This window comes from Thamnophis sirtalis, unplaced genomic scaffold, assembly GCF_051295495.1.
Source record: "Thamnophis sirtalis isolate CommonGarterSnake01/CBP01778 unplaced genomic scaffold, rThaSir2_p1.2 scaffold_5, whole genome shotgun sequence".
Taxonomy (NCBI): Eukaryota; Metazoa; Chordata; class Lepidosauria; order Squamata; family Natricidae; genus Thamnophis; species Thamnophis sirtalis.
The window spans coordinates 95,121,946-95,146,302 of NW_028261385.1; the positions used below are offsets into that span (position 1 = coordinate 95,121,946).

The window sequence follows — 24,357 nt, forward strand, 5'->3', positions numbered from 1 at the left end:
TCACTCACTTTGCATTTTGAAAATTGACAAAAATAAACAATCATTATTTATATGTCTGAAAGCATTCTTTGTTTACAGCATTTTTTCATGCCTGCCTAAAACTTCTGCACAGTACTGTATATACATATATAAATATGGAAGTGAATGGTACATGAAATTATATCTGGTTTGTATTTTTATACTGTCAATAGGTAAAGTCTCTTGTCCAAACCCTGTTGGGAAGTAGTCTCTTCTAGGATAGATGATTATAGTCAGTAAGCTCCACCAATATTTAAAAGTACTTCTTTGTCCATCAGTCTTGCTATTGCATCAGTCACTCTTCTTCCCTTTATTTCTAAGTGTCACCTTCCGCTCATTTAGTACAGTCACTGTCACTTCTCCACTTCACCATTGCTATTAGTCTTCTTGTAAAAATTCTATATTTTCCAAACCACTAAGAATCAACACAGTCCCAATCCAAATGTCTAATCTGTCCTTAAGAATTTTAGTAAGCACCAGTTCATGGCTTTCTCACATTCCTTTCCTCTCTGTCTGACAGTGTCAATATCCATCTTCCCAAACCTCCGCTCCCACTGCTAAATCGCCGCTGCTTTTGGGGGCCACTTCCCCCTCACCTTTGAGACTCACTTTATCTGCAGGTCGCATAAACTCAGGAGTTACGTTCTCCAATTTCCATCAATCTCCGCCAATACTTTACGCTGCCCCCTTTTTTCTTCCTACTCCATTTGATCAGTCAGGCTGTCATGGGACTCCGGATCTCCTTTGTGCCGGTTTTGAGGGGTTGCTCTTACCATAACGGGAGATTGCTTCTCTCCACGTTACCTCCAGAGTTTCCCCTTTATGCCGTCAGTACCTCCAGGATCAACTTCACTTTTATATGCCTTTAAACATGAAAAATTGGGCAAAGGGAACAGAGCTCTTTTCATTTGTTCCACACCACAGTGACGTCACCACCGGAAGTCTTTCCAGAGGAGCTTCATAGGGGAGGGACTGTTTTGCTTTTTTGGATTCTCTTGGGGGTTTGGATGTTTGGGGCTTTTGGCCCCACTGTGTGCTCTGCCTTGTGACGGGTGGCTGCTTCATGCCTTACTGTGACAATCTCCTTAGGTGTTTAAGAGCGTAGATGGGGGGGGGGGGGAGATACAATAGGCAAATGAGAGAAGTTGCAGCATCTCTGCAACCTGTTGTAAGTGTGGATGGGCTGCTGAGGGTTGCAATGTCATAACAGTCTCTTTGTTCAGCACCATCGTAATATCCAATGGTGAACAAATGGTCATAAGTCGAGGATTACCTGTAGCTAGAACTGTCCTTAGGAAGTAGTATGTCACTTATCAATATTATGTACTATGAAAATTCTTTCACAGGTTTAGTTCTGTTTCATTTAACAATTCATTTGCTGGATACTTTTTTAACATTTCAATCTTCTTAATTAGCAGGTCATTATCATTAATTTAAAATATACAATGATGAAAATCCAAAGACACCCTCTATTCATTGGAGCACAAACACTGGAACAAACAACTTCGATGGGTATGCTGGCAGGAAGCTGAAAACTGCAGTCAGATGATGTCATTCTTAATAAGCAGGCACAATTTAATTACTGTCAGCCAGAATTGATGTTGTAAGTTGGCATGGACATTTACCATTTACCATCATGTTTAATGACCACCAAATGTGAACAGTCAGTGAGGGTTACCTGTATGATTTGCCCCCTTTTGACAGTTTCTTTTATAATGATCTGCCAGGGTATCTTCTTTGCCCAGTTTTTATATTGTTGCTTCCTTGCTGTAAGCATGTTTGCCATCACACAACATCCAAATAACCACTACTGTTCATTTTCATATATACATACAAGCATACCTATACACAAAATGTTTTTTGAATTCTTCCATCCTCAGCTATATAAACTGCTGAAGCAGTGTGTCCTGCTTCTGGTTTCAATTATACACTCACAATACACAGTTGCTATGGAAATTAGCAGTTTACTCAAAGTTGAGTAGATAACAGCAGACAAGGAATGCAAACAGAAATAGAGCCTCTGAAAGAAGCTTGCCTGAATAGGTTTTCTTGAATAGGAGCAGACAGGAGAATAGTCAAACTCCAAGCCAAAGTTCCAAGAGCCAGGTTGTCAGCCAATCCAGAAGTCAGAATTTCAGGAGTAGAATTTCATACAAACATCACACAAAAGCTGGAGATCAGACAGTTGATTCCAATGAGGGATAATAGGTTACCTTGTAATCAGGCCGCAGCCAGCTGCCTTTAATCAAGATATTTACTCCCTTGCTTGACAAGGAATCTCACTTAAGTCTGTACTTTGTTTTCTGCTCTCCTCACCATTGTCTGATTGCCTCAGCTATTCAGATAGCGGCTATGTTTGATCAGCCTCAGGTGACTCTTGGCTTTGTGTCTTCTGAGGCTGACATTTGATAGATTCTGCTACAGCAGCTCCTTCAAATTCAAATTCACACCCAACCATGACACAGTGCACCAATTTTCACATGTATGGTGCCATTAAAACAGTGGCAAATCCATGAAGCATCCCAATGCTGATGATTTCTGAGACATGATGCAACAAATATTCTTATGATGCCCTCATCTTACAGATAAATCAGTAGAGCTGAATTACTTCTTCCCATTCATTGATAGGCCAGATTCCATTAGGCTGGACATTGGGGGGTGAATTTTTCCAATCCCACCCTTTGACAGGAACCTTCCAGTCTTTACCATAATTGGCTTCAATATAGTGGAGGGTTTCACATGGTACATGTACCTTGAGTTCTAGAAACTCAGTCCAGCACAGGGTAAATTTGGGAAAGAAGTACCTGCAAGAAGGAAGAACAGATAAGACGGAGTAGGTAAAATGCTACCAATGAGAAGTAGGTATGTTCTTAGATTATTATGTGGCAGACTGGATATAAGTAGTATGCAAACTTAGCTTCTGCAGGTGATATATTATTATACTAAATTATTACGGAAAGTTGTTGAACAATTTATTTTAATTTTGCTGAATTATAATGACAGATCAGAGCTATTTACAGCATCGAAATGCAATCTTCAAACTCTCCAAGTCCCAAGGAAGTAAATTCTTCTCCTTTTTAACCTTTAAGCAGGTATTTTGAAGTGCATAATCATGAGAATTAGAGACACTTATGTTGTTAATAAACATAAACATTTGAATTTCAGGGCACACATTTTTTTAACCTGCTCCTGAAAGTGTTTTTAAATTTAAAAAATTTACAAAATTGTCCAAAGTATCTGCTTTGCATATGGAATTGATTAACCATAGAAACAAAATTCTTCACTAATGATCAAATTTAAATCAAGATACAATCAATTACATCTTTGGCCAAAGGAAGAAGAACTAACATGGTGCCCCAGAAATTCCACCCATCCAAAGAATATCCATTTTCCCCACAATGTCATCTCTATAGAGGAAATCAAGCTTAGTCCCAACAACTTTCTGGTTAAATGACTGGCCTTTTTCTTTCCATTTCCTCAACTTAATTTACTCAGATAATTTATTTCCCTCCAGTTTAGTTACTCACAGAGTGGATTACAATCATTCAAAAAATATTCCCTATTCTAACACAGTAAAAATGATCCAGCAACACCTATTGATACAACAAAGAACAAACAACTAAGCAACAAACACAACTGATAGTTAAACAATAACATTAGTCCTAGATAAGATTGATGATAATATGAAATGTCCAAAGTAATACGGAGAAATATTAAGTGTTATTGTTTAAAAAACGGTTCAGAAGTAGATGAATTTTCGTAGGCAAAGGGGAAGAATTACTAACAAGCCCTCATTGCTATTCAACATTCCTCTTGATTCCAGAAAGTGGGTTAGTGCGGCCCATTCCAAAAAGCTAACGTGGGAGACAATAACTTTAAATTTCCAGATGCAAAGCCAGTTGGAATCTTGCAGAGATAAATGCCAGCAATTGAATTGTTTTAACATGTTGTAGGAGGTTCTGCAAAGTACCTGCAGAAGGAGACACCGTGAAGATGCTAAATATCTTCAAAGGCGGGCTGATAAATGTGACTCAGCTTTATCTGGTCGAAATGTGTTTTGAATATTGGGTTGGTAGTTAGGCTATTGGTTTGAGCTCCGAGCTTGGCAATTTGGTTGCAAATGTTTTGTCCCCATTTGAGGAGACATCGCCAGTGCATTTTGAATTGACTCAAAACACCTCAAAACGCACGGACGATGTTCCCTCAAATGGTGATGAAATGTTTGCAACCAAATTGCCAAGCTCGAAGCTCAAGCCAATAGCTCAACTTTATCTTTCGAAGAATTTTGTTGTCCATTACTGATCTTGCCTCTGAGAAACTTCCTTTTTTTTTTCTTTTTTTTTAGTAATCAGGTCAGCTTTCTCCCAAAACCTTAAAACCCATTAGAGTGGAAGCAATTTGTTGGGTAGTAAGCTATGTAAACAGATAGTTGTTTAATAAGTAAGATTTCCCCTCCATAAATATATACTCTGAATCATACTTAAATTTTTTGCCTGATTTGGCCTGAGTTCCTCCATTCCACATGTGGTCATCTTCTTCATAGAAGAAAAAAATATCAAGCTTCACTTCACCTTCTCCTCCCTGGAAGGAGAGCTCTAAACTATCTTCAACCTATAAAGAAAAAGGGAGTGGGGAGAAGTCAAGACACAGATAATAAAATGGGCATGCATCAAAATTAACGCTTCCTTCCCTTCCAACCCCGTAATTCTTAACTCTGGTTTCTCTTCAGACCGTATAAATCTTTCGCCTTTTACTCTGAAATCTGAATATTTCCGAGCAGTATTTTGAAAATAAAAATGTCTTAAGAATTAATAAAAAGCAGTTGAATGTAATGGATATGACCCTTTCAACTCCCCATGAAATGTAGTCAGGAAGGGGAATCACTTAAGAGTGCCAAGATTATTAATTTTATGCCCAGGCTATTAATAAATATAACATCATTAAAGAAATGTAACAAGTCTTCAGCAGTTTTTTTTTATTTCTTTTCTAAATAAGCTGAACTAGACGTTAAAGAGCAGGAAGTCTTAAATTTCTCACTGCTCAGATGCTAATAAAACTAACAGGGCTAAAAAGTCAAGAAGTACAATAATTATGATAATAGAAGCGAAAGATGTGCAAGTTAACTCTAGTCTATCTGCAAGATAAGACATTTTAATATTTACAAAATGCTGAGGGTTGCAATATTTGCCCCAATGTTTTTTTCAGAAAACATTGCTTTTGAGAGAATAACAGCTGGTGGAAAAAAATAATTTGCGAAAATTAATGCAGGGTCACTGTCTGACTGGGAGCATGTTTTGATTGAGGAAGCTTTTATGTTGTAGCACAGAATTCTTGCACAGTTTTCTGTGCTCTTTCATTTATCCTCATAATAATCCTGTGATGTAAGTCAAATCAAGATCCTGATTGCTGCTCCTAACTAATCAGCAAGCCTCAGGGATGAGAAAGGGTCCAAAACCAGATCCCACACTCCCCAGCATTCCACCCAATGCAATCTTCTAGCATAATGTTTTTCAAACTGGGCAATTTTAAGATGTGTGAACTTCAACTCCCAGAATAACTGGCTGGGGAATTTTGAGAGTTAAACTCCACACATTTTAAAGTTGTCAAGTTCCAAAAAAAATTTTCTAGTATAACCTAATTATTCATTCAATATTTAAGACACCCTGAAAAAAGAATTGGCAAGAAAGAAAAGTATGAGTCAAACATATTCCTGTATTCACCAACCTTGCCAAATTTGTGCTTTAGTGGTAATCCAGCCTTCTGAAACGCTGGAATAATATCCGGTTTGTAGTCTTGAATAAAAATCCCCAAATCCAGGTCTTTACTGTAAGGAATAATGTTGCACTGTCTGTACCAACCTAAATATACAACAGATCCATGAGAAATTTAATACACAATCATGCAGCCCCAACACAGATGGAAAAAGAGGACAATGTAATTAAATTATACCCAAAAGTTTTCTATTCTAAGCAAAGAAGGAGAATTCAATTTCTCCTATAATCATCGCTGCATTTATATGGTTGAGAAGATTTCATCCTCTTATTATCTATGAAAGAAACCGAAGGACAATTTTACTTGCCCAACCTGTTTATCCCTCTGTGTGAATTGTCTCAACTGAATGACATCCCACTTCTGGGAAATATTAACGGATACATTTTTCCCCCAGTATCCTCTTGTTTTTAAAAAGTTACACAGAGAGGAACAGGGGCTTCCTTGCATCTTACTTTCCTGCAGATGAAGATACAATTGGCATTTACAATGTGGGCTATTTATTTTATTTAGCTCAGATCAGGAGGGTCAAACTTGCAGCCCACCGGCCAAATGCATCAAGTGCTAGCCATGCCCACCCTTGGTTTAGTGAAGGGGAAACAGTCACTCTACATCATGTGATGACAACATGATACTGTGAGTTTGACACTCCCGATTTAGATGAATCTCACATTAATGCATTATTTTTTAAAAAATATTTTCCTACAATACTTCCACCTACAAAAGTGGTAAATCCTTCCTAGTGTTTTTTTCGAATTTACCCCCCCCCCCGAATGTTTAAAACTTAATTATGTAAATTTATTATTGTTCATATTTCAGAATTAGTAATATTTTGGGAAGTCCATCTCTTGATTTACAGAGAAAGACCTGCATATATTTACCTGGGAGAAGGTTTTACTGAACTTCTTTTGAGCAGCTGCAAAAAACTATGGAGTTTAATTATGGACTTTCCAACTATTCTGATGTAGGATATTTTTCTTACAAATCTATACAATAGCAGAGTTGGAAGGGACCTTGGAGGTCTTCTAGTCCAACCCTCTGCCTAGGCAGGAAACCCTATACCATTTCAGACAAATGACTATCCAACATCTTCTTAAAGACTTCCAGTGTTGGGGCATTCACAACTTCTGGAGGCAAGCTGTTCCACTGATTTATTGTCCTAACTGCCAGGAAATTTCTCCTCAGTTCTAAGTTGCTTCTCTCCTTGATTAGTTTCCACCCACTGCTTTTTGTTCTACCCTCAGGTGCCTTGGAAAATAGTTTGACGTCGCTCTTCTTTGTGGCAACCCCTGAGATATTGGATCACTGCTATCATGTCACCCCCTAGTCCTTCTTTCTATTAAACTAGACATACCCAGTTCCTGCAACCATTCTTCATATGTTTTAGTCTCCAATCCCCTAATCATCTTTGTTGCTCTTCTCTGCACTCTTTCTAGAGTCTTCACATCTTTTCTACATCGTGGCGACCAAAACTGAATGCAGTATTCCAAGTGTGGCCTTACCAAGGCATTATAAAGTGGTATTAACACTTCATGTGATCTTGATTATATCCCTCTGTTTATGTAGCCTAGAACTATGTTGGCTTTTTTGGCAGCTGCTGCACACTGCTGGCTCATATTTAAATGGTTGTCCACTAGGATTCCAAAATCCCTCTCAGAGTTACTACTATTGAGCTACTACTATTTAAATGACCTTGCAGCTTCCTCTATCTTCACCATTTCACCCGAGATGTTTATGCTTTTGCAAGGTCACCCCCAAGAATTAGGCACTGTAGAGCAAATCAAATTAGGACCCAGGGCATATCCCATGGTTTATTCTATATGCAAAACAATACGATCCATAAATTAAAAGGGCTGAGAGATGAGACTGAGAAGGACATGAATGCCAAAGTTTTAATTGAACATTTAAATAGGTATATAAGATTTGACCACCAAAAAATGTGTTTGAATTAAGGAGGCATCTATAGCATGGGCAGATTTGTCCCAGGACACCTTGAATCTCCTTTTAAATCTCCTTAACGTAAACACATGATTTCCTGGAATTACACAGCTTCCATGCGAGCAAGGAAATATGTAGTTTCTTTACGGAAATGCAGGCAGATATGCTATGCATCCCGACACTGCTCCAAAGCATCTTTTTGCCTCTGGGGATGTAATACTGAATACTCTTACTTATATTTATGTAAGAATGTAATTACATGAACCAACCTAGCGTAGACCGAGCATTCTGTATTATGACTCCAAGTACTCCTAATCAACACATCTATTTAATTCATTTAAAGAGTGTGAGGTAAAGAAACTGCCTTAATGCAATATTTACCTCACTTCAATAACAGTTGGAATCTGATGTCAAGAACAATACTTATAAAATCTCCCTGCCCAAGTATCAGTGGGGTAGGAGGTCAAGGAAGGACTCTCTCGCGCATATGCTTCTGGGATCATAGTCTAAGACAGGGCTGTCAAACTTGTGGCCTGCAGGCCAGATGCGTTGTGTGCTGGCCACGACCACACCCAGTTTACTTACCAATGCTGCAGTAGAGTAGAAGGTAAGTTTTAGAGATTAAATTGGGCACGTTTTAAATGCTGTGAGTGCACAAAGCATGTGTTAAGCATGTGCACAAAGTGTGAGTGCACGCACAGAGCACACAATCACTGAACTGGTTGTTAAACCGGCTGCAGCCCACCTCTGATAATACGTCACATGCTGCCGCCATGACGACGCGAGTTTGCCACCCCTGGTCTAAGACAAGCTAACTTGCATTCACATGAATTTTGTGGTTCCATGCATTTGATGTACCTAGTTTGGTCACCCTGTCCCTCCATCTCAACTGCCAGAATTGCAGAGAATACTTCTGGCTTCCAACCCAACTGCAAGTGACTTACCTAGACAAGTCCCGCTACTCAGCCAGAATTGTACTCCTAAAGTGTTCAGTGTCAGAGCAGCAAGATGCAGCAATGCCTTGGCTTTTTTCCTGAATTCCACTGCCTCCGGGGATGTATCATCAGGGTACAGCTAGAAAAGAAAGAAAAAGGAGGAGGGACACTGTAAATCCTTTGCATATTGAAAGTCAAATGAAGGCCTTTGTAATCTGTATCTCAGCTCCCATGATCATTTCTTATTTTTCCCTACCATTATTTAGAATTCCCCCAGGAGAAATAACTAACTCTTACAAGTAAAGTGGTTGCTAAACGGGAAATTGCTTGAATTCCAATATGTCTTCAAGCTGGAAAAAGACAACAATTCTCATTTCACCCCTTCCCTTTTGTCTGATAACTGCTCCTTAGGAAGCAGTGCCTGCTTACACATCAAAAGCAATGAGATTGTACCACCCAGGGCTGCAGGCTTACTCTCTTGAAATCCCTTCCTTTTCAAACTCTCCAATCTGCAATTTTGTAACAGAAAAAAAACACACTAGTGAGGCAATGAACAGTGCATGACTATAATGACAATCACATGACTGACCGACACTACAAAGGCCATAATTGTGGTAACGTGGCCATAAAATTATTCGTTCAGCATCTCTGTAACTTCAAACGTGAGGAGTACCTGCAATGAATTCGTGTTTAAATAAAGGTCCTTATTACTTGTTCTCTTGGAAAGTGGAAGGAAGGAGCCACAAGGCAAGGTAAGGGCCCAATTCAAACTAGTGATGATAACCACAGTGGGAAGCTGACAAACAATTTAAGAATCAAACTTATGGAGCCCTATGTAACAAAATCTGATATAATATGATGTCTTTGGAATGAAATCGATTCTCTGCTTGTATTGAAGAGCATTGATGAATTTGAAAAATAGTCATTTGGACACTGACACTCCGAAATATAAACACAGATCCAAAGTCCATAAAAAAACCACCACTGCAATCAATCCAATTTTCATCTTCATTAAATAATACTCTTTGTATTCCCTTCTGCACTTGTAGTAAGACAGCTACAAACCATTACTTATACCAGTAAAGCACAACACAAAGATTAACATATATACGTACGTACGTGTGTGTGTGTGTGTATGTATATATATAAATGTATGTATGTATGTATGTACGTACGTACGTACTGTTTTCAATACAATTGTTCTTTTCTATCTTCCTGCTGTGCTCAAATGATAGGAAAGTATTTCTTGTAAATCATAGAAACGGATTCTTTTATTGATAGGCCTCCTATATTCATTCTTTGGCGCCATCAAGTGTCAAAGCCACAGAGCAAATCTTACTAGGCAGTCACTAAATAGGATTAAGCATGGCAATGTGGCTGGCTGTTAGGCTGAAAAGCTGAAACACTGGTTGCCTAAAGAGGGAAGTGATTAATTGGGTAAGGATTTCAACAAAATTATGGCCAATATTAAAAAAAAACATGTAGGGAAACCAATGGAACTGTGAGTTTGAAGAGTGGCTTTCCAAACCTGGGAAAAAATGCTTTTTGAAAGAGAGGAAACAAATTACAAGTAATTCACTAGGTCCTAGACTATGTAGTAAGCGAGCCAGTTGATGTACTGATTAAGGCATCAAGCTAGAACCCAGGAGATTATGAGCTCTAGTACCACCTTAGGCACAAAGCCAGCTGGGTGACTTTGGGTCCATCACTCTCTCTGAGTCCTGGGAAGGAGGCAAAGGTAAACCAGAGATTAAGGTTGACTCAGCCTTCCATCCTTCCAAGGTGGGTAAAATGAGGAGACAGATTGTTGGGGGCAATAGGCCGACTCTGTAAACTGCTTAGAGAGGGTTGTAAAAGCACTATGAAGTGTTATATAAATCTAAGTGCTATTGCAAATTGCAAACATTATGATTGTTTGAGTTCCAAACAGTCATCAGACCAGGATCTCTGACACTTTGCAGTGAAGAGATAAATGCAATAACAGTAAGTTTACAAACTATAGTTGGTCACTGTATTTACAGGTTGAACAAGTCCACGTAATACCATTAATTTGCTACAAATAAAAGATGTTTTAAACAATCTCTCCATTTTGAACACTTAACAAGAATTATCAAGCATTGCTATTTCAATCCCGGGGTGTGGAGGAGAAAGCTGACAATAGTAGAAACATTGCACATTTTGGAGGCAGTGCTGATATGGATATAATATCATTTTTATTAAACCAATTAATTCAAACAAGAAATGATACTAACCTGGAAGAACGCTCGAGCTTCTTTGTACCGACATTCAACAAATCGAGAGTGAGACCTTTCTTCAAGGAATTTGGATGGCTCTTTTGGAACCTGGACTATTAATCCATCAATGGAAAGAGTGAGTAATTCCATCCTGTTACAAGAAGGGGGAAGTGATGTTATCCTGACCAGGAGAATGTAATAGAAACAGAACATTTCCTTTTGAATTTGCATTAAGACAGCAAGCTAACAAATGCACAATTGTTGTTCTTTCTGACACACAATCACAACTTGCATGTTCACCAAAATGTTTTGTCCCTCTTAATCTGCTATTCTCAATCCATCCAATCCATTTAATGCACACCTAAAACAGAACCAAAACAATTGTAACAATTGGGTGGCAGAGCTGCCAATCAATGGAAGGTAACATCGGATACCACCTCCTCCTAGGTTCTATTCCTACAGGAAGAGGTAACTAGAACAGAGAAATTGGTGGGGTGAAGGCAGAAGGACAGATTTGAAGGAATCTTGGAGTCTAAGTTTGGGAATCTCTTCCTGTGTCATTGACACAAGCCCGAGAATGATTTTAGGGGCAGCGTAGGCTGCTATGTAGAGGATAAAAATAATTTTTAGAAATAAATGAACTTATTTTAAAACCCATTTTTTTGTGACTTAATAAAAGTCAATGTGTTTCTTATTCTTATATTAACCAGCTATTTGTACTATCCTCTATCTGCCCCGTATTCTTCCTGTTGGAAACTTAAAAGAATTTCTGTACTCTGAAATGGTTTTAGTGGTGTCAAGAAAAAGATAATCAAGGAAAAGATCTCCACAATATGGAGGGAGGGTAGGGTGTTTTAACAATTTATTTGAAGGCTGCCTTGAGTGGAGCCTGGTAAGATGAGAAGGCAGCATATGCAACTGGAAGGAATATAAAACAATAAGCTTTCCAGCTCATCAACTGAACATTCTGACAAATGACACATTTAATAGGAATGCAGGACAACAATGCTAGCACCCATATTCCATAATCACAATGTTGTTAATTAATATAATTGCCTTAATTAAGTGAATCAGATTCTTTCGTATTTTAGAAGCAGCTCATCCAAAGTAAAAGAAAAGAGATGCCCTACTTTCTTACAAGAGCACATATCTCATCACTGGGGAATTGTGATTTTTTTTTCATCTAAGATATATTGTGGGGTGGTATTGTGTCATTTTTCCTGCTTGATTTGCACTCTCCATATTCAGAGATGGTCCTTCCTTTGTTCAGAGGTTCCCATAGCTTAAAGCCACTGACATGGGATTTCTTTGAGGGTGCTGTTCTTTTGTCTGCCCTGAATCTGCTGCCAAATAATGTTGTCAGGGAATTCTCACCTCTGCCATTATATAAGGAAGGAATGTAACGGCCTCATTACCGGCGTTAATCAAAAGTACAAGTTTACTTTCTTGACACAGTTTTCACCACATTTATATTCTGAAATGTCTGAACCTTTTGGAATACAACAACAACAGCAATGGCATTATATACCCCTTCCCAGTGTTTTACAGCCCTCTCTAAGCAGTTTACAGAGTCAGCATATTGCCCCCAACAATCTGGGTCTTCATTTTACCCACCTTGGAAGGATGGAAGGCTGAGTCAACCTTGAGCCTGGTGAGAATCAATCTGCCAAATTGCAAGCATCCGGCAGTCAGCAGAAGTAGCTTGCAGTACAGCATTCTAACCACTGCGCCACCACGGCTCCAATAATAATAACAACAAAAATACTACCCTGCTGTTTCTTACTTGTTATAGGCTCCAGAATAGCGTCCAAAGTGTAGCTTTTGGAAAGGCACAAATGTCCTATCCATGTGTAGCTTCAGACGTAGCGGCCCATGCCAGAGGTAGTTGCCACTCCTCTCATAGAAGACTACTAGATGTATGGTATGAGTTGCCTGTTTGAAGATGAAGTGCAAGGGAACTTCTGTTCCAGAGAGATCCTCCATGCCTTCTAAACGTGGATCTTTACTCTGAAGTCTCAGCCACTGGAATCCCATTCTCTCAGCAGCCTGAAACAAGCCCACCTGAAAGCAACATAAAGTTTCTGTTCCGATCACCTTCATCAAGCCAGGTATCACCAAACAGTTCCTTTTAGGTTGAAATGAAAGCAAAACATGGCAGGAGAGAACCATCTCAGGGCAATTTCACCATCCTTTTCCAAGAAGCTGTTCCAGAGTAAACTTCTTTTTCATTTAAATCAAACCTTTCAAGAGAAAGTCAATAAACCACTCTGGCAGAAATGAACCTCTGTAATGGTGATGGCAAAGGTGTGTCACCTCTAAATGTTCAATTAAGAATTCTGCCGCTACTTCAACACTATGTGTTGGATTACTGCATGATTAATTTCCTCAAATGTTTCTCAGCAAATACATCACCACAGATAATTAATTTCCATGGGATGGAGGCCACATTCGGTCACCCTTGTGCAGAGAGAGCCCTCCTGGTTTTGTTAAGAGTTCTCACTGGCACTCATTTTCTTTGATCACAATATTCTTTTGGTCTGCCTGGTTTTTAAATAGCAACTCAAAGTGGTGCAGTGGAAGGAGAAGAAGTCAAATCCTGGAACACTTCAGTGGACACTCTATTTTATTTAACGTTTACATGAAACCAATGAGAGAGATCATCCAGCAGTTTAGGTCTTACTTTTCCACCTCTTCTCTACCATATAGAAAATGCAGTGGAAGACTTGACTCGGTGTTTGAAATCATGAAGGATCAAATGGGGCAAGCCACTGATATTCTAAGCAGAATTTCTTTTGATGGTGCTGTGTTTCTCCTGAAAGAGCTGGCACAGGTAATTCTGGACTTACAACCACAATGGAGCCCAAAAGTGATGTTGCTAAGCAAGACAGTTGTTAGGTAAGCTATGCCCCTTTTTACGACCTTTCTTGCTGCAGGTGTTAAGTGAATCACTGCAGTTGTTAAGTTAGTAACATGGTTATTAAATAAATCCGTCTTCCCCACTGGGTTTGTTTGTCGGAAGGTTGCAAAAGGTGATCACATGACCACGGGACACTGCAACGGGCATAAACGCAAGTCAGTTCCCAATTGCCTTAATTTGGATCACCATGGGGATGCTGGAAGGATCGTAAGTGTGAAAAATGCTAATAAGTCAATTTTTTCATAACTTTGAACGGTCTCTAAACAAATGGTTGTAAGTCAAGGACCACCTGTATACAGTCTAATACGTTTCTTGGAGTTATAGGCATTTGCTGGAACAGCAGGTATAAGCAGCAACAGAATCTGCAATCTACAGCCAGCTTTGGGGAGCCTGCCAGTGAATCAGAAAATCTTGTAAGGAGTGATTACAATGTCATCATCTCTCAGACTACAATTTACTCCACCTTCCAACTCCAGTTCCATCCTCTCCATGTGGCTCAGCTTAAAGAGCATCTAGAATTGGAATTTTACATGCTAATGGAAAAGGTGGCTGCTTACTTGCTGATTGGTGTTAGTTGTTTCAGAAGAAAAATATTTGCCTTACCAGAGCTGCTAGCAGCTGTCAGTAAGTTTCTGGTCCCAATACAAGATGCTGGTGGTTACCTATAAACCGGTTGCTCCCAGTTGTGGCCCAGATCTGCAAACCAAAAGTGGCGGCGGCAGGAGGCTCCCACCTACATGCGCAGAAGCGTCGTGCACCCATGCATGAGCACGAGAGAACAGGTAGCGCCGGGATTTGCAATCAACCTCAGTATAAACCTATTCAGTTTGTATCCATGCTATCTTTAGGACATCTTCTGCAGGCGGACTCTACTCACCCTACTTCATCCAGTGTGGAGAGATTGGGAGGGGGGGGCAATCAGACAATGACATTCTCAGGAGAGCCCCTCCCTCTGGGAATAGCATCAACCTGGAAATCAGATATCCCCCCACCCCTGCCTTATGTCCTTTAGAAGAATGTCAAACTGTCCTTTTTAAAAAGGCATTCAGATGGAAGATCTTATGTAAGAAGGAATGGCACTTTTTTTTTATAAACAGCATGTAATTGTTTTATTGATTACTCAGTGTTGTTATCCTGTTTCTAATTTAGGATTTCCTTTTTGTAAGTGGTTTGGGAGTAAAAAAATGTGTGCAAGGCCTGGCTGCAACTGTCAAAAGGTAGGTAGTAGGGCAGCTTCACACACACCCCACCCTAGCTTATCCATGCACCCTGGAGTAGTGGGGTCTTAATCAGGGCTTTTGGGGGGAGGGGGGAGCTTATATTGGGCGCATGTGTAAAAATCAAGTTAGGACTTACTTTTGGAGTAGGTCGTATTTATGGGGAAACACGGTAGCAGGGAGCATACAAATGTAAGCAATAAAACCCAAACAGGCATCTTTATCCTCTATATCTCTCTATTGCATCCTATTAAATGACTGCAAACTTTAGCAGAGTTACGGGAAGCTGGAAAAAAACATTTACTTCAAGTTTCCAGGTTTTGTCCAGTAGTCCAAAGGTGGTATAATCCCGTGAGGTACAGAAGTATTTGCATTCTGAGTGACTGCCATCAGAGAAGGTCTGAAGCTGCTCCAAGTCTCGGTTAATTAGTTCCAAAAGGAGAGGATCAATCAGATGCACAACTATGTTGTGGCTGGCCACCAAATTCAGAAATTTTCTCACCACATGCTGTTTTTAAAAAGGGGGGGGGGAGAGAAAAAAAACATCAGGAGTAAATGTTTGCTGAAAATCTGTACCAAAATAATAATACAGATAGTCCTCAACATGCAAGCCTAAGGAAGCCTGCCCATTATGGTTGCATGTTGCAATGGTTGTAAAAAAGATCAGTAATGGGACAAATCAGATTTTACAATTTTTTTTCAATGGTTGTTAAACGAACACTGAGGTCCTGGCCGTTAAGCAAATCAATGGTTCACTATGGTGGGTTCGGTGGTGGGTTTCAATTTATTTTACTACCAGTTTGCTTGTGCATGCATGTGACGCTTATGTGCAGAAGCATCCGGGTGGGTGGGCAGAGCCTCCTGCCGCTATCACTACCGGTTTGCCTGATCCAGGGTGAACCAGCAGAAACCCACCTCTGGCACTGTTTTGCCAAAACCCAGAAGTGCCAGTTTTTGGCAAAACTGTTGTAAAATGCGGTTACGTGACAGCCAGATGCTGAAAATGGTCTTACATGCAGCCATGAGTGCCGAGCATCGAGGGATTTTATATAAATAATTATAGTTAATGTAACAACAGCTATTTTAGAATATTTGGCAAAAAATCAAAGTAAAGGGTAAAGTAAAGCTCAAATGATTCGGATAAACTTTGGTGCCAAAACCAAGCCTGGGTGCCTTTTTAGATGGGAAGGCTGCATTCAATCTCTTTCAAGGTGTTAGGTATGGTCCTTGAAGAACTATGAATGGTAGACATTACTTCCCCACTATTGTTAAAATAAAAGTAATTTAACACAAGTTATGCAAATATTACCCTGTGTATTTAATATTCCTTTGGTAATTGTGATTTACACGTTATTTGCCTCATGCTGTTGCCTCCCTCCTTTTCATTGAGTTTCCTCTTCCACCTCTAGCAAGTTGTTTATGAAAAGTAGTAAAGTCGGATGTATTTACCCATTGATTATTGTCTTGTCCTGCTTTGCTCCCTTTAATCTTGGGGAAAACGGCTCCATTCTACCAAAACCAAACAAGAGAAATAAAGCTCTACAACTCCAGTCTCAACCGTACCATGAAATTATAATAACAAAAAACAAAGCTCCAATGCTTTTTACTACCAAGCAAGTATGCCTCAGAATAACATTTGGTATCTCTGCCTTGTATAAATCATGTGGGTTGCTTATTTTGTTTTTGCTAGCATAGTTTAAAACCTTATACACTTGTTTAGATCCGTAAATCCGGGTTTAGGATTGTTCGTAAGTAATATGATCATGAAGCGTTACCTTTGGAGACAGATAATATTTATAATAGTACAGCTGGAACAGGAGAAAGATTGAGCTGATCAAAGTAAGAAGACCCAGTACTACGTTTTTGTTAATTCTCTGCATCGGTCTTTCGAACCCTCTTGGTAATCATTAGAAAGCAGCAGTTGGTTCTTCTCATCTTTTTTAGATGGCCTACTGTGAGTTTCAAAGCTGGAAAAACATAAAAAAAATGAATTCAGTTAGAAAGCTAATAGCTCTTTCAAAAGCAAAGCTGTTGTTCTTCTGTTTAAATAACTATCCTACCACCCAAGTTCTGAGAGGATATTAAAAACTCATCATACAAAAGTTATTTTATTGATTCATAGCTCAATTCGATGTCATTTTATTTTGGATATGGCTCCTGTAAGTTCATGCCTGCAGCAACAATGCCTTGAAGGTGTCACTAGGCAAACTTCTCTGAGAAGGACATTCCATAAGTAAGATACCTTCTTACTAATGTTTTACCCACTTAAATTCATTTTGAGGGAAGAAAGTTATCTCAAATCATTTCTGTGAGCATGTAAAAGGAGATTCTCAACAAGAATGAACTTCGTGACCTAATAGAGGGAGCATTTAGTTTAATGTTACCAATTTCAATATTCATCTTGAATCCTAAATAGGCTTGTCTTTCTAATATTCCTGAAACAGTACATCCAGTATGTCATTGTGGTTTTTCGTGACATGACTGTGATTGTGTGGTTTAAGTTTGATTATGTTTGATGCCATGGCACTATTATTATGTCATTTTTGTTTATTGGTATTATTTTTTATTGTTCCTTGGTTTTAATTCCCTGTTCATCATCTGGAGTTGAAATTATATAATATAATTCCAGATTAGAAACTTGTAAAATGAAATAGTAAAACAAATGTCTACTGAGACACCTGAATGGACAGCATATTTTCCCCAAAATAGCAGATATCTACTCAGGATCTGAAGCGTTGTAACCAGAAACAGGATCACATGAACTAAATGGGTTACAGGTGCATCAAGGCAGAATAGAATCAACCAACAAATGGAACACACTGCAAAAGTAGATTCCATTTTCCAAACTCCCTGTGCCCAGATAATCAGCTGTTTACGTAATAGTAAACAGGCTTGTGCAATCTGAGAAGCAGGTTTGACCCATGAACTGACTCTTGAATGAAGTTGAAAGTGGAGAAGCATTCCTAAAAGAGATGTTTCGGTTTCGGTCTGAGTTAGACATGCTATGGCCCAATAGTCTTTCAATAGAAGAGTGTTAACTGTTTCCTTAAAACTTCCTTAATTTACTGCCTATTACCCAATGGTGTTTGTAATATTCCTTTTTTCCCCACACATCAAACTTTTAGTTTCTTTGAAGAAAAATTCAAACCTCACAAAGTAGACTAGATTCAGGTTGTTGTTGTTGTTTCTTTACATCAACTAATAGAGGGAAAATACTGGATATGCATACTGGATTATACCTAGATTCGGGATATAGATGGGCAAATGTGACTACTACTTATTTGCATATTCATAATTTCCTGGAAGATTCCTGCTAGTGCTTGAAAGAACTTTATATAAAGAATAAGCATAACCCCGTTACTAGTGGTTGATTTGCGATTCAACCATATGCCTATGGAATGACCGATTCTCTTCCAAATATGGTTGTAGGCAAAACTAAATAAGAACTAAGGAAGCTTGATATCGGTAAGCGTCCCTGAGACGCCAGCCTTTTTGGTGAAATGTATTATCTGCCGCTTCTAAATGAAGTAAACCCTAATCGACGTTTATGATGCATTCCCTACCTCTCTTCCAACCCTGAATATTAAACACGCATGGGGAAACCCGAGTCTTCTCCAGATGCCCACGAACTACAATTCCCAGCATCCCTCGCCATTGGCTATTCTGCACCAGGACCTGGAAGCCTACCGGGTTTCTTGCTCAGGTTGAAACTGTGAAGCTTTCGGGGAGCGAAGAAAGCTGATTAACGCGAGCGTCTTAAAACGTTTATTTCCCCGTTGGGCTAACGTTTCTGGCTTATCCGTTCAAGGTTGCGTGCGGTATAAAATGAAGACTAATAATAATAATACGACGTTGATACCCTTACCTGCAAGGCGGGAGGCGAAGTGGGGGAGACCGTAAGACGCAAAGGATGGGTTTTTGCGGCACTACCCACCGTAAGGCAAGGCCACCGCGCTTTACGTCAACTGCGCCTTGCAGCGATGCCGGGCGAGTTGCGCGAAGGTAGGGAGGAGGTTCGGTGTGGTTGTGCTGTTTTGTAGTGGACGGGTCGGCTCGCAGCGGGGAATGTGGGGGAATAGCTTCATCCTGAAACAGAGGCTCTCTTGCCACTCTCCCCCCTTTAAAAATAGGTTTGGTTTAATACGCAACGCTCCCAAGTTGCAACTGGCGCTGGACGGTTCAGCTTTTTTTATTTTGCAGCTTCACGGAGAGCGGCGCCCCCTGGTGGAGACGTCGGTGCAATTGGGAGCGCTGATTTGCGCGTAAAGGAAAGGGATAGGTTAAGCCAGAGGTCTTCAAACTTGGCAACTTTTAAGACTTGTGGACTTCAACTCCCAGAATGGAGAATATGCCTAATAATCTACCTAATAACATCAATTTGTTAAAGATATTCCAGCTGATAAATATCTCAATTTAGATATGTTAGGGGAAGTTTATACAGTACTATAATATACCTTTCCACTGCTTCGAGGAAATTCATGAAGTGAAATGAAATTGAGCGCAGTATCGCCATGTCATCATTAAAAAAAAAACCTACTTGAAGATCAACATTCTTTTTTTTAAAAAAAAACACCTGCAAATAGTTGTTGTTTTTTCAAACAGCCATGCATACTTCTGGAAACTTTCTATCGCACCTCTTCGCCTTCCCAGTCCAGTCTATTCTTCCTGGTGGTCTCTTCTGCAAATCCTAACGAGACCTGGCAGCATTTAGGCAGATTTCCTTGTTCCGGAACCCACAGAGCAGCGTCAGTTGTTAGGAGTTTGTGGACTTAACCCAGGGGTCTTCAGACTTGGAAACTGGTTCATACATGTCTTGGGGTCATGTGTGATCACCTTTTACGACTATGACAAGAAAATTCACTGAACTGTTACTAACCTAGCAACTGCAGTGATTCACTTAACAACTTTGGCAAGAAAAGTTCACAACAAATGTCTCACTTAGCAACAGAAATTTTGGGCTCAATTGTGATCGTAAATTCAGGACTATTGGTAGTTGCAAGATTAGGAGGATTGCCCACCTACATGATTATAAAACTAGAATGTACATCCTTCCACTGGGATTTGTCCACCTCACTCATGCTAGGAGGCGGCATACTGCAGGCCTCATCAGCCAGGTATTCCGACTGGTGGGTCCAGAGGAGCCTTCTCTGCCAGTGCACCTGCCGTTCGGAATATTTTGTGTCCCCCACCCCCAGGTCAGTTCCAATTTTGATCTTTCTAAGAGTTTAAAGACCAGATTCTACCAGTTGGCTTGGGGCTCCAGGGAAGGGGCTTCATGATGGTGATAGTTTAAACTTCTCCCCACCCGCCCTTTCCCTCCCCATCTTTTAGCTAATGTATTTTGTATTTATTTTTGTAATATTATATTACTTTATCTTTAATATTGGAGGCCACCCAGAGTTATCCTGTGACAAGACAAGTGACCAATAAATTTAATAAACTAAATTCTTCAGTGCATTACATCCATGGCCATTTTCTGTTTTGTCCATAGTGTGATTATAATCAAAGGCAGTATAACACCACATTAAAAGCTTGCTAGAAAAACCCAATTGAGCAGATTGGACTTGTTCAATTTGAGGAGAGTATGAATGAGAACCATATTTACTCACTGAAAGTCACCAATTAATTTTGGAAATTTCTATTGAAATTTATTCCAACTATCACTAAGTGGTTGGTAAACTTGCATCTGATGAAAATTGTCTCTTCAGAAAGTTACAAAGGAAAATTGGGCACTATTTTCATGTAATTTGTTAGGTTTATAGTCTGCCTTTCATTCAAGAGGCATGCATACCAGTCCCACCCCCACAACAACCAGGTAGGTTTGTCTGAGCATGTGTGGCTGGCCCATAGTTGCCCAGTGAGCTTCCGTGGCTGAGTGGACACAAACATGGATCTCCAAAGTACCAGTCTAACTTCTTCACTGCACCAAACTAGCGCTTTATGCCAGAAAAGTAATTCCATCCTTAAAGATACTGATTTCAGTAGCTCAACAATAATTTTTTAAAAAAGAGACTACAAGAGTGGTTTCCCAATGTTTATTAATACAAAATCCCTCCGAGATGTGATTTAAAGACACAGCAAATAAAAACACTCAATGGGCTCTAAGGCACCCAGTGTGATTGGGATGAGATTATTGTTTTTGGATCTTTCTCAAGGATTAAGACTAAAGCACCGAATGGAAGCAGAACCATCAATCCACAATATCCTTATTTAGTAATAATAATAATATGTATTCTAATCTCAGCATCTAATGCCATAAGCAACAGCAGAGATATGGAATTAGTTTGAAAAGGCACGTGCAGAACTATTTTATCAGTGGTGAAAAACGGAACAGTCAGCTTATAGGGCAAAACCTTGAATACAGTGTGCTCAATCTGTTCGATTTAGTGTCAAACGCCCCAAATGGCTAGAAGAGGTAAAGTCAACAAGTGTGAAACTATTCACAGAAGAAATGCTACTGCACCAAATTATAATTTGCATAATTCAAACGTCAGTACTCACAACATAATGATTTGCTTCAAACCTGCTCTCCTCATAAAGAATGCATATCCAGAAGCAAAGGCAGGGAACAGAGATAACAGTTCACTTTAAAAATGACTATTTCTACTTTCTCCTTAGCCAGTTATTTAAGTCTGTAATATTAAACAGAACTTCTAGCAATTGTCTTATATCATAATGCTGTAATATTTAAATAATACTAAATTAAATTCTCATCCATAATATTGTCCACGTGGCTTAGGCATTAACTTGTTGTTTTGACAATAAATTCACATTTTTTGACATTTTAATAAATCATTCAATTTTTAGGCTAGTTTACAAAATTTTGGTACTCAGATACTGAATGAAAATTCCTAATTTTCTGAATACCAAATCAGCAAAACTGATTCCCCCCCCCATAAACTTACAAAACAAAACTATTTATAATACAAAAATACATTTTACAGTAAGCAGACAAATTATGTACATACTGGAAAAACACTATCCATTGTTATGATCTAGCATTCCATACCCAAAACACAAACTACAGTAATACTTTCATTCAACATCTGCATGCTTTTCATCAAATAGAGCTGATCAGAAGAATTATATCCTTATCTTTTCAAAGTAAAGAAAAAGTGTCTAAAGTGCTTAAAGAATCTCCTCGTGTCTTACTTTGTTAAACTGATAGGGATTACTTTGTTGAACACCATCAGAACTAAATATCCCTCAACTTTTACAGAGCTTATTTTCTTTAAACTAGAGATAAGAATCTTGTTTTTTTTAATACATTATTTTTGAGATGCATATTAAAATTTCCAAACACTCAATTTGATGGGAGTAAAATAAATTAGAAAGCAGTTGAGTTGTGGAATATTAATAGATGTCTGAATAATTGAACTGACAATGTATATCACTGCATACCTCTCAGAAATAAATGATCAATTCTACTTTTTAACAACTGTATGATTCAAATTTCCACAAGATCCAGGCTAATTTGGACCAAACTTCACCATTCCAAATGCGAATAACATTTTTGAATAATTCTTTTATTCCCCAGTAGAGTTGGCATTTGATGTTCATCCAGTTATAAGAAAAAATTTATTTCGTAAGTCAAATATGCATGTAATATATAATTGAGATTAAATACTCTAAAAAGTATCACAAATACAGGGAGTCTTGTCTATAGAATATTACATTGTAAACAATTCCTTGGTTTACATGATAAATACATATTTTTTCTACACAGCGTTAACTTGATTCAAGTTGGTTGGAAAAGGGAACCGTCAAGAAGAACCTGAGAAAAGCAACTGAACAGACAGTTCAATTGAGAAATCTGTCCCAAATTTCTAAGATTGCACATATCTATTTTTTTCAAACATAACAATTATGAATGTGCTTTGATATAAAAAGCACTTTTCTTTACACTCTTGGGAAATTTCTTAAAAGACCCAAGAGTTTTTCAGAAAGTTTAATATAGACAGTGTATGGAGAGGGAAAGGATAAAATTTTGTAGGGCTAGAAGCAAATTTGATCATATACTCCAAGCTTCGGATAGGCCTTGACACAGAGTGGATTCTTAAAGATTCAGAAGTACTTTATAATCAAGTTCATTTTAAAGAGGCCTGATAATTGCGAACATTTACAAACATGAATGAGAATGAACACATTATAAAGAAACAAACAGAAGCTTCTCTAAAATGCATTAAGTTAAACTGATTGGTTGTAAGTATGTACAGTAGTGAAATATAGATGACATCTTTCATTCTGTAAAGTAATAAACACAAAGTACCGACATAAAATTACTTAGGATGAATAACAAAATTAAGTCTTGGAGTCTGACAATAAGAGCGCTACATTGAATGCAAGGACAATAATCAAAACAATTCATGTTCCTCCCCTTTTCTATTTGTGGACATTTTTTTCTGACTATTAAAAGACTCCCATTTTATAAGTGTTAGTGTTTAGTTCATTTTCTTATAATTTAAACCTAATTATTAGAAAACCTAGAAAGGAGAAAAGCAATGGGGTGGAGGGAAGTTATACTAAGACCATACTTGTCTTTGTTACACATCATTCAGAATTAACCATCAGTCAAGCAACCATAAGACAAGTAGTCATGTTTAGTCTAAGAGAAGCATACAACTATAACCTGAAATATTCCTTTGCCAAAGCAAAGTTTTCCTATTATACCACAATACATTCTTGCTAATACTTCAGTAGAAGCCAGTTTCAATACAAGCATTTTGCACTAGTGGTGGTCAGGCATTGGAAGTAGCAAGAATGCATTAAACTGTTCTTTGATCTTATTGTAGCTGTTAGCCAGGAACATCACTGGATAACATTGGTTAGACTACCAGTGGAACCACTCAACCCATTTTCACTTTTCTGCAGTGTTTTCACAGCTGTTGGCACTTGCAATCCCGTTGTCAATGTGAGCCCACCACACCAAACCTAAAAAATAAGATATAAAGAACAATGGGAAATTGTCCAAGCTTTCTTCTTAAAAAGAAAACAGATTATCACTGGAATCACAAATTTCCCACTGCCTTATTATGGCTGTTTCAAACTCAAGCATTTTATTTATTTATTTATTTGTTTGTTTGTTTGTTTATTTGTTTGTTATTAACCAGACTCAACATTATGCTCAAGCCCTAAGCTGTACTTAACAATATTAATTCTGGTATGTTGAACCAGCCAACTTCAAACTACACTTTGAAGATGGATTGTTTTAATAAATCATGACACAAAGCTAAAGAATAATACACAAAAACTTTCAGTCCTCACCTTACAATTATAACTCAGTATAGCTTGTTCCTATCATGACAAACCATACTTTCTCACATTTATCT

General features: G+C 38.6%; 2 protein-coding genes across 7 annotated transcripts in view; both read right to left on the bottom strand.

Annotated features, from left to right (window-relative positions):
• Nucleotides 1–1,152: 1,152 nt before the first annotated feature.
• Nucleotides 1,153–19,546, bottom strand: FKTN (fukutin). Of its 2 annotated transcripts, none has more exons than XM_014060896.2 (10): nucleotides 18,894–19,546; nucleotides 16,804–16,995; nucleotides 16,478–16,537; nucleotides 15,333–15,536; nucleotides 12,678–12,955; nucleotides 10,913–11,045; nucleotides 8,670–8,799; nucleotides 5,743–5,876; nucleotides 4,499–4,629; nucleotides 1,153–2,822 (listed from the first exon to the last, which is right to left on the bottom strand). In XM_014060896.2, the coding sequence occupies exons 2-10, from the start codon at nucleotides 16,906–16,908 to the stop codon at nucleotides 2,609–2,611; spliced, it is 1,389 nt and encodes a 462-aa protein (XP_013916371.1). In that variant the 5' UTR covers nucleotides 16,909–16,995; nucleotides 18,894–19,546; the 3' UTR covers nucleotides 1,153–2,608. The 2 variants fall into 2 exon arrangements, with proteins under 2 accessions (XP_013916371.1, XP_013916372.1); XM_014060897.2 differs by lacking the exon at nucleotides 1,153–2,822 and adding an exon at nucleotides 2,837–3,988 and having other exon boundaries at nucleotides 18,894–19,545.
• A 1,503-nt stretch (nucleotides 19,547–21,049) lies between these two features.
• The window catches only part of FSD1L (fibronectin type III and SPRY domain containing 1 like), a 42,450-nt gene continuing 39,142 nt past the window's right edge, over nucleotides 21,050–24,357 (bottom strand). For all 5 annotated transcript variants that reach the window (XM_087716216.1, XM_087716215.1, XM_087716214.1 and 2 more), the window contains one exon: nucleotides 21,050–23,959. In XM_087716216.1, the coding sequence (XP_087572342.1) occupies nucleotides 23,837–23,959 (123 nt within the window). In that variant the 3' untranslated portion in view covers nucleotides 21,050–23,836. The remainder of the gene's footprint in view (nucleotides 23,960–24,357) is intronic.